At 39.7% G+C, this 9,996-nt stretch overlaps 1 protein-coding gene across 2 annotated transcripts in view; it reads right to left on the bottom strand.

Moving 5' to 3' along the window:
- Nucleotides 1-3,167: 3,167 nt before the first annotated feature.
- BASP1 (brain abundant membrane attached signal protein 1) overlaps nt 3,168-9,996 on the bottom strand; it is a 22,486-nt gene continuing 15,657 nt past the window's right edge. The window contains exons 2-3 of one of the 2 annotated variants that reach the window (XM_017809403.1): nt 6,721-6,725; nt 3,168-4,796 (exon numbers count right to left, since the gene is read on the bottom strand). In XM_017809403.1, coding sequence (XP_017664892.1) covers nt 4,054-4,785 — 732 coding nt within the window. In that variant the 5' untranslated portion in view covers nt 4,786-4,796; nt 6,721-6,725 and the 3' untranslated portion in view covers nt 3,168-4,053. The remainder of the gene's footprint in view (nt 4,797-6,720; nt 6,726-9,996) is intronic. The other variant, XM_017809404.1, reaches the window with a different exon arrangement.

Here is a 9,996-nt window from a genome sequence, read left to right as displayed (position 1 = left end):
CTGAAGGAAGACTGAGGACTTGATTCACCCACTGACTCATTACACTTGCACCAAGTTGGAGTTTGTGCTGATCTGGAAAAGACAAGGATTAGGTGAGACAGAGACTGGACGGACCTCCTAGTTCAGTGCTGGGACAAAGAAAGCACCAGCAGAAATTCAGAAGTCACTGACTGTTTAGATACTGACAGCTACACAGACACATCTAGAAGCACTGTTACATAAGACACTGACACATCCTATAAAATTTTATTGTACTGTTTCTTCATGGAAGTGTCTGTCTCATACAGACACAGAAGTAAGCATACAGAAACCAATTGTAGAGCAAGTTGTAGGCATTGCTCCTAGGAAGCCATTCCATTATAAATCATTTAACATAAGTTCAGGTTTTTTCCCATCTCCAGAAGTCATTCTAAAAATAGTAGGACGTACATTTCAAGTTCAAGTAAATTAAAAAAAAAAATAATAAAAAAAGAGGAAAGGTGAAGTTGCTCTACATTTAACGGAATCTGTGCTTCTCTTTCCTGTGCAAGTGCAAGCAAAATATGAGCAAATCCAATGGCACTGACCTTCCTATTGCCAAAGGGAGAGAAATGGATTCTTGACAGTCTCCAGGGCAAAACAAGGGAGACCTTGCAAACATCTCTCTGTAGGGGCTCTAAACAATAGCAAAGGTTCTTTCCCAGGGTTGAATTTCTCTATTCCTTTGGCACACTTTCATGAAAAGGTTGGGTTCTCTGAGGTATCTGCAATGTGCTTGCACTGAAAGCATTAACATGCCTATTAGCTCTGTACCCTCAGCATACTTTTATTAGTATTAAAAAGTGATTATAACTCGGAAAAAAAGAGGATCTTGGAGATGAAATACTGGACTGCAGAAAAGCAGGCCTCAAGGTTCTCACGTCTCCTCATGGCACTTCAGGCAAGCAACATGCAGCACATTTCTATTACACATGTACGCTTAGTTCGTAAGATCTTTGAATAGAGATGATTTTTTTCCTTGCATATGTAGGTACAGAATAGCAGCACTGTGGAGCAATGGCCTCAGCCAGAATGCCTTGGAATGCCTACCAGTTACACACTAAGTATTTTAGCAACTATGAGAAGGCTAATTTTGCAGCCCCCTTTATTAATAAAAGTATTTAAAACATTATATGGCAACTTTCCTTTTTTATTTTTTGAGAATACTGAACACTTAAGTGCATGATCTTTGCTGCATTGCCTCTCAGTTTCCCACACACAAGCACGTATTTCTTTGCCCATATGCTATTGATTTCCAGTTATGTGGGGCATAACACTTCTTCACATCTTTGATACTCTTGAGATGAAACTACCATCAGCAAGCAGGTTGTGAGACCCTCAGCATGTGCAATTAAGAGTTTGCTGTCAACAGCTGCAAAGGCTGCTGTGTTTGGATACAACTGTGGAGCACAGGGGTATTTTTAATTACCTAAAAGAAATAAAGTAAGACTGCATTCAAGATCTCAACAACTTTAAATACGCCAAATGAAGAAAGCTCAGGGGAAAAAAAGGACATGTGTTGATTGTCAAGCTGTTATAGTAATTGAGATTAAGTGCTACTTTGAACATTATATTGAAAGCGAATGGGTGTGATATTGTTAGTAGGCACATTCCCATACCATCCCAGTAAACAAGTTACATACCTATTTTCCGTTGTCAGCCACTTCCAACCCAAAGGCAGAACATAGATTTAGTCCCATCAGCTTCAGATTGATTCAGTGCTACATCACCATGAAGTACCACAGGATGCCTGCACTCCTCCTCTCTGTGCTGGACTCATCTCATGCAAATTCATGTGAAAGTTGTGGACAGATGTTCTCCCTTTCCAGAACACACCTACACTGGGAAATGGTGGCAGAGGACTATTAGAGAATTGCAGGAAAGACAAAAATTTGACTGCAAAGATGCTGTAAATTGTGACACCTATATATACAAAAAGCTTGGTAAATTATTCCAAATGTGTTATCTGTCTAGTCCCTTGCAGTGCTTCAGCTATATAATCTAAAAAACCCTGCTGTCTTTTTAAGCCAGGTATTAGGCTAACTTTTCTCTGTGCAAAAGAATCCACTTTATTTTAATGTGTTATGCATGAAATTGACTCTTTCACATCAAGGATGCAAAAGCTTGATGGTGGTGCAAGACATGTAAGTGAATGACCTGATCTAAACCACACAGAACTACTCCTGCCTTTTCCAGTAAGCTTTTCCCAGGTACACAACTGCACACCAGCATCCCCAGCATGGTATAGGAAGCTTGTATTTCTGAAAAATTTTAGGATTAGTATTATGGAAGTCTGTAGAGTGAATCATTCTTGCTGCATGGAGAGAAAGCATATGTAATAATTTATATCGTTTTAAAACACTATTTTCCTTATTTACTAAATACAAGCCTGCTTATCCCTTTGGTATGTGTACAGTTGTGTTTCTATTTACCACTGCCCATTTCTTTCATAACGTCTGCTCTGTCTAAGAGTTTGTTAATGGGCAGGCCAAATATGCTGCTTTAATCAGTTCTGTGAATCCTGGGCTCTGCACTTGAAATCATTGTCCATATCCAGCAAGGGCACTATTCAGCAGAAACTGCAGTAATTCAGCAGTTCTGTTGAATAAAAATGGGGCAAATAGGCCAAAGTAGTGAAAAATGTTGTTTATGTTGGGCTAAACTCTGCTCAGCTATACAAGGTTATTCATATCTGAAATGCACAGAACTGGCCTTTTGTGGCAGCTGCGGTTCATCTCCTATACGATAGCAATGGGAAAAAGAACAAAGTCCATCAGCACTAAAAATATTTTAATAGGACTAGGATTAAATTTAATTGCCTCATTTTTAAAGATCAGTTTATCAAATCCACTGTCTTAGTACCAGTTAAAACCCAGCCATCATGCCTCTGGCTCTTCAAAATAGCGAGAGAGCATTTTTTTCACATGTTAAGGCAGGCAAAAGCCATTTCTACTTTACCTGGGATAAAACACACGTGAGATGTGCTGTTCCTTGGCCACTTCTTTCAACCTCACCTGGGAACACTTGTGGCTATTGGAGTGTTACTATTTATAGGAAAGTAAACAGCCCCAGATGTAATAAGCATAAGAACCTCCTTTGCCTAGTTCTCAAGGGGTAAAAGTGAAGATTTAATCAGTCTTTACACTTATATATTTTTTAAATTATTTAACTTTTATTACTGTTGCACCATTTATACAATTACATATAATTTCAATGCATCCATTGTACATTTTGTTTTTTCATTTGTTTTCCAATGAGTGTGTGTTGGTGTCTGTGACACAGAATGGAAGAGAAACTGGAACTGCAATGAACGCAGACTTTTTCATTTCCACTGACCAATAAACAGAACTACAGGTGCACCCAACCACGGACATGCATTAACTCGTCATGAGAAATCTAGGTAGGCTAAGTAGGATGAGAATGCTTTTTACTCCCAAAAAATATTTGGAGAGGAAGAATTGGAGGATTGGCATTGAGAAATATGTGGACAGCTAGGTGGGTTTTGTCTGAAAGTTGGCATTCATCCACTGCATAAAAAAAATATCAAAATAAGAAAGGCTGTAAATAATTAAAAAAAAAAAAAAGAAAAAAAACACAGAAAATACTGCTTTCATAAAGATCTAATTGCCTTGGCACAAACCTAGTGGGCAGAATCCAACGCATCACTCCCAAATCCCATTACAGAACAAAAAGAAGATTTTGATACACTGGTGGAGTGCAATTACAGCAGTTCAGATACAAAAGATGTGCTGTACTTTCAGACATCCATTTATTTTACTTTTTTTTTAATCCAGGACTTGTGTCAAGTTAGCAGAAAGTATATTAGATATTTCCCCACAAAAATACTATTTGGATTCTCCCCCCTCCCTCCCTCCCAACTTGATGGGACATCCTTTTCATTTTATCTTTTTTTTTCTCCTTCTTTTCTGGGCAATACATATTTGTTATTTCAGATCTGAAACGAGTTAGTATAGCTGAAAAAATAAAAAAAAGACACAGGTTGTTTTAAGTGGTTGTTTCAACAGGCTGTCCAATTTAATCTTGCGCTGCTATGGTTTGATCCGAATTAGTTGCTGGAACTTCAGATGGTTTCGCTTCCTCTGGCGGGGCTGCAGGGTCTGAGGCCTTAGCAGTCGAACTAGGTGCTGCTGTTGTCACGGGCTCCTTGGAAGAAGGCGCAGCCTCGTTGCTGCTAGGTTTTGAGTCTGAAGCTGGGGCCACTTCACTTTTAGTTTCTTGGGCTGCAGGCGTTGCGGGAGCCTCAGTCTTTTTGGCTTCCCCTTCCTCTTTGCTCTTGTCATCTGCTTTACTGGGAGCTGTGGCTTCTGAGGGCTGGGAAGCTTTTGCATCGTTGCTAGGCTCAGAAGTTTTGGATGCTTCACTACTGGCAGCGGGAGCAGAGGTAGCAGTCGGCTCCTCTTGCTTGGGTGCCTGTTCGGTGTTCTTCTGTGGCTCTACTTTCGCATCAACAACAGACTCCGACTTCTCAGGTTCTGGTTTCTGGGTTTCTTCCTGGGTCACTGTTTTCTCCTTCTCTCCTTCTTTTTCTTCTGTCTTATTGGCAGCGACCTGAGTATCCTTTTCACCCTTCTCCTCCTTGTTGTTCTCCTTCACTTCTGTGGTCTCTGTGGTTTTCTGGGCATCCTCAGCCTCTTTTGGAGTCTCCTCTTCTTCAGTTGCTGCTCCTTCAGCCTTCTTGTCTTTGTCTTTAGCTTTTTCATCATTGACACTGTATCCCTTCTTCTTCTTGCTCAGTTTGCCTCCCATGTTGGAACTCTGTAAAGAAAAAGAGAAAGAGGTGATTACACAAAGCTCAGCAATCTTCACTGAGAGAATCAAATCCAGATCAGCTGAGGTGCTAAGAAAAGATTGATGTTGGTTCCTGAAAAGGAGACTACATGAGGTTTAAGATGTTATCAGCTGAAGGCACTGATGCTATGGAGCTCCACTCCTATTGAGCTTATGTCCTGCTCAGCCCTGCAGCACCTCAGTCAGCAAAACCCCTTCTGCCACATCCCCTTATGAACAGTCCTCTGAACAGCTCTAACCCTGGTTATAAGACAGTGGGGAGGAAGAGGATGGAGTAACAAGATGATGGACGACACAATCTTTTGTGTCCTGAGAAAGGATGGAAGTTGAAAAGAAAACATATTTATATTCAGATTGCGCACAAACTGAATTTGTCAGTCTTGGCATTCACACCTGGTTAACACAGAGCCCGCTATCACTTTAGCAAAGGCCATGTTTGGAAAACTCAAAGGAAATCCAGAGTCAGTGGGAAGGCTAATGCATAAAACTGTGTCTACTCCCTACATCTCAGTGCCTATTACCCTAACAGCCAGCTCCCACAGTAGATACAGCCTATGTGAAGGGTTGATGGTACCCAGAGGCCAGGAGTATGTGCCTCCTTCACGCAGAGGGATGTGGGCACCAACCTTCAGATGCCCCAGAAGCAAGACCAGCTCCCATGCTGAGTCCCACTCAGCCCCACAGCTCCCACAGGTATTGCCCACATGAAGTCCTACATTCCCACACACAGCAGGATGGGAAACATGGAACCTGAAGCACAGGAAGACTGTGACCACTCCATAAGACAAAAGAAACACGTACAGGTACTTCTGACCACAAGCCTACACGTGGCATGTGACATGATGCAATAAAAAATGTGAGGAAAAGAGGAGGGTATACCTTGTAGCCCCTGCTCACAGTTTTCAAGCATGACAAGCCATCAGGTACACTGTTCAGTTATTTAAAAGAAGTTGAGCACGTGTATAACCACATCAGTATTTATATACTCTTTATGTGGGAGTCTTAACTAAGAATATACAAAATCTTTCACAGTACTTCAAAGCAAACTTTGTCTACTAAAACAGGAGACCCAGTTATATTGGGTCATTAATGAACATGAAAACCTCTATGAATAGCTGAAAAAATACATTTCTGGTATTAAAGAAAATATATAAGGAAAAAACATTTCCATGTTTCATGCTCTTTGAAATTAGGAGGAGGTGACTATTTTAAAAGAGCTCTCAAACAGATGTTTAATGTAAGAACTTCTCCAAGGGAGATGAATCATTCTAATTTTCTGGTTTTCACAGGTAGATAGAATTATATGGACTGTATATTTTTCACACACTTGCTAAAATCCTGAGTACAAACCTACAAAAATTCATATGAGCACGCATAGAAGGCTGAATAATAAATAATATTACATACCACTAAAAACTAGCTGCCTCTCAGTAGATTTTCTGTTATCACAGATACAAGCCCCAGGCAGAGCCCAACAGCAGACTATCCACGTGTCTTGGGGAAAAACGAGATATTATGGTCAGCAGAGATCTTTCTGATTTCAGCTTTCAAAAAGAGTAACAATTTGCAAATACTGTTGAAGCGTTAGCACACAGCCCTGCAGAATGGTAATGTGATGTTACTGAAACACTACTTTGTTGTCTGAAATTTTACAGAGAACAGCAATAAAAGGATTAACTTCCACAGAGACACAGCTGAGCAATCTAATCTCTACCTTTATGACAAGAGATTTTAGGTTTTTAGGTATTTAGGGCAGGCTATGGACATTAGTTTGTTATCTGACAAATTTACAGTCTTCTTGATTACTCCATAAATATTGCCAAGATTATTGTTCATGTACAGTTGCAACCAAATACTTTGAATGGGCTTTTGCAAATCAGCAGGATTGGAGATTTATGCTGAAGTCATGTGTGTATCCCAATTTGTAATCCCTAATTAAGTCCATATTTGTTTTCCAGCAAAGCCTAGGTACTGTGAACCTAATTTCATTTGCTGTGTCTTCTGTATTTTTCAAGATTTTGCTCTTTCATGGGTAGTAGTAACTCCCTACAATTTATATTTCCTTCCACAAAAATATTTTAATCTCAGATACAGCTGGATACAAAATGAGTATGCCAAAGGATCTTTAAGAAGCAGCAAAGTATGCATATGAGAAATGTCTCCCAAATTATGAAAAGAAATATGCACTGTCATTGTTTGGAGGTATAATGTGAAATCTCCGTGTCTCAATTTGCATCACAGCCAGCTCTAGATACTAGAGCAGAAGATGGGGAAGAGATTCAGAGACTATCATTATGGTCTATTAGTAAATATTTACACTTAAAAATGGACTGCCATCTTCCAACATAGTTTCAACTCCTTTATTACACAATAGATTCACTCTTTGTGACACTGAATCTCATATCTCCCTATCAAAAAGCTGCGTAGATCATCATGATAACAGCTATGCCAAGCTATAATGCAGAAGCACAGCAACCACTGAGGTCATACCCCAGGTAGCAATGTTACAATGTCCCTTTCCCTCTATATCTGAATTACAAGCATTCCTCCTCCTCCTCCCCCCAGCCTTCTGATAACATATCTGGGCTCCCCATCACCTTCTCCAGAAACAGCCCCCATAAAAACAGATACTGATCTCATCCCTGTCCCACTTTAACTATGCCTGAAGCACAGCTCTGAGCCATCCAGCACAGGGTCTCAAGGTGTAGCAGACACAAAGTAGACCTTAAAAAGTATCCTAAAATTAAAACCAGCTATACCTATAAGAAGACCGGCGTGTGGATCAAGATGCTTAAACATCTCTGTGACTGTGCTGGGTATTCTTGAAAGGCTAATCTTGCCTGGTACTAAATGAAAGTGAATCTCAGTGAAATGTTTCCCAAGTGAAACAGACAGCAAAGAGTACAAATTGAAAGAGTACAAATTTTTTTTCTCCACACCAAATGACTAAATTCTTAAAAAAAGGAGATAACCCACTCTGTCCCAGTGAGACTGATGGCCCTGTGTTTGTTGCTCAGACTCTTCCACTACTCCTGCCTCTCCCTAACCTCATAATCATTGCATTCACCTTGTGAATTACAGATCCAGGACAAAAATTTGTCTAAACTATTTCCCAGGCAGGCTAAACCACAGTATGTCTTCAGTTATTTGCACTGCCATTGACACATACAGGTTTTGAACTCTCTAGCAGCTACCAAGTGCAATGCTCTTTGTAGCAAGCATGTACCACAGGAAGATCCTTGAAAATTTTGCTTCTGAGCACCATTCCTATAAAATGGCACAGCATTTGATATATATGCCTTCCTACTACTGGACAGAAAAAGCTCTGGAGAGAAACACTCTTGAAGCAGATTTCATATAAGAAGTTGCAATACATCAGTAATCTTCAGGGAACTTTGATGAACTAGTTGGTAGACCGGTGCTTCAGAAGAGCAAGGTTAAATACAATACTTGGAAGTTATAATAGACTTTATCTGCTTCTCAAGCTGCTCCATATTCTTTACATTTCTCTTGTCATGGAAGAATAAACAGATCCAGAGATCACTGTGGAGTACTTTTGCAACAAGAGCAAGGATCTCTTCAGTTTCTAAGAGCTGCTGTACATTCTGCTCATCCTGAAGTTTCCGTTCTTCTGCAGCAAGCAGGAACAGAATCAGAGAGCTTGCACAGGTATCTTTCTTATTGTATAGAATAAATAATCAGCTTCTCTTTGGATTACAAATATGTTTACAGGTCAAATGGAGCATGTTAAGCAGCTTGAAATTTGAATATTAGTAATAATTGGGTTTTCCTGGGATAATAGTCTCAAAAAAAGATTTAATGTCCATAATACCATAATGCAAGAGAAAGAAGAACTCTCAGACCATTTCAGATTTTCCATCTGAAGACTTAACTGATCTGATGGACATGAGTCCCTGGAACACTGGCAGCATAAATTTGTACTGCTTGTGAAAAGATTATTATTTTGAAGTTTTATACTTCAAATTGTGCTTCTGTATTGAAAAATTCCCTGGAGTTAAACTCTTACTGTCTCTTTTGTCAGTAAAGATTTGTCCACCCAATAAGTTTTCTTATGTGCTTATACATTTCTAAACATTTCTTTTAGCATACACTGTCACATGCCATTAAAGAGTCTGACTATTACAAGAATGGACTTGCTATCACCCTCACTCACAGTAGTGAGAGCAGGGCATCAAGAAAGGACAAACATGCAGATACCACCTGTGTGTTACCTCAGTCTGACTGCCATAGCTAAATTTCCAAAGCTCCTGTTCACCTTCATGTGAAGTGTGGGGAGTTCAGCCCACCTCCAGAAAAACCGGTTCAGGAAGACAATAGATATCTTCTGAAATTCCACTGCCTTCAGCACAATGTAGGCACCTGCGGTGGGTCAGGCCAAAGTAGCCCTTGCACAAGCCTGTTCCCAGGCATGACTTATCTCATATTGCCTGCAGACAAGTGCTGTAAAATGCACATCCCTCCCAAGACAGAGTTTCAACACTCCAAATCAAAGGAAATACTGATCCCGGAAAGTGCCCCATCCCCCATCCGCTGAAAATAAATAGAAATATCTTGAAGAAGCCATTACATCTCTATGCCTCACTGATTCACCCTACACCTTCGTTAAAACAAAACAAAAAGTAGAGAAAGATTTTATAAAAGGGTATATATGGGAAGTTAAAGAAACAAGGAATCGGCAAATACAGTTTTCAAAAGATTTTCTAAAACTTTTATGAAACAAAAAAAGCCCAAACTTACTATTTCTCAAACTATGCAGTACAATTTCATGCTTCCCATTACATATACTCTTGCATTATGGTATTATGAACACACACTCAGAGACATCCCTACCTCACCAGGCAAGGTCAATCAGTTTTCCAGGTTAATCTTAGGAAATGCCTGTAGAGTACCCTTAGATAGAATTAGACTCACTAGCATTGCCTTTTAGCAATAAAGCCATGCTTTTCTGTTCTCTCTCAATTATCCTCACAGATCCTCCTTTTCCTCTGATTTACTTGGAATTCACAGAACAGAAATACTAGGTCTCATTCAGGTTCAAGCCTCTTCACTCCTCAGTATCCATGATACTTTCTTTTTTCTTTTCTTTTTCTCTTTTCTTTTCTTTTCTTTTCTTTTCTTTTCTTTTCTTTTCTTTTCTTTTCTTTTCTT

This window comes from Lepidothrix coronata, unplaced genomic scaffold (genome assembly GCF_001604755.1).
Source record: "Lepidothrix coronata isolate B3197 unplaced genomic scaffold, Lepidothrix_coronata-1.0 Scaffold26, whole genome shotgun sequence".
Classification (NCBI taxonomy): Eukaryota; Metazoa; Chordata; class Aves; order Passeriformes; family Pipridae; genus Lepidothrix; species Lepidothrix coronata.
The sequence above is the reverse complement of the archived record's forward strand: the minus strand, read 5'-3'. Positions and strand labels throughout refer to the sequence as shown.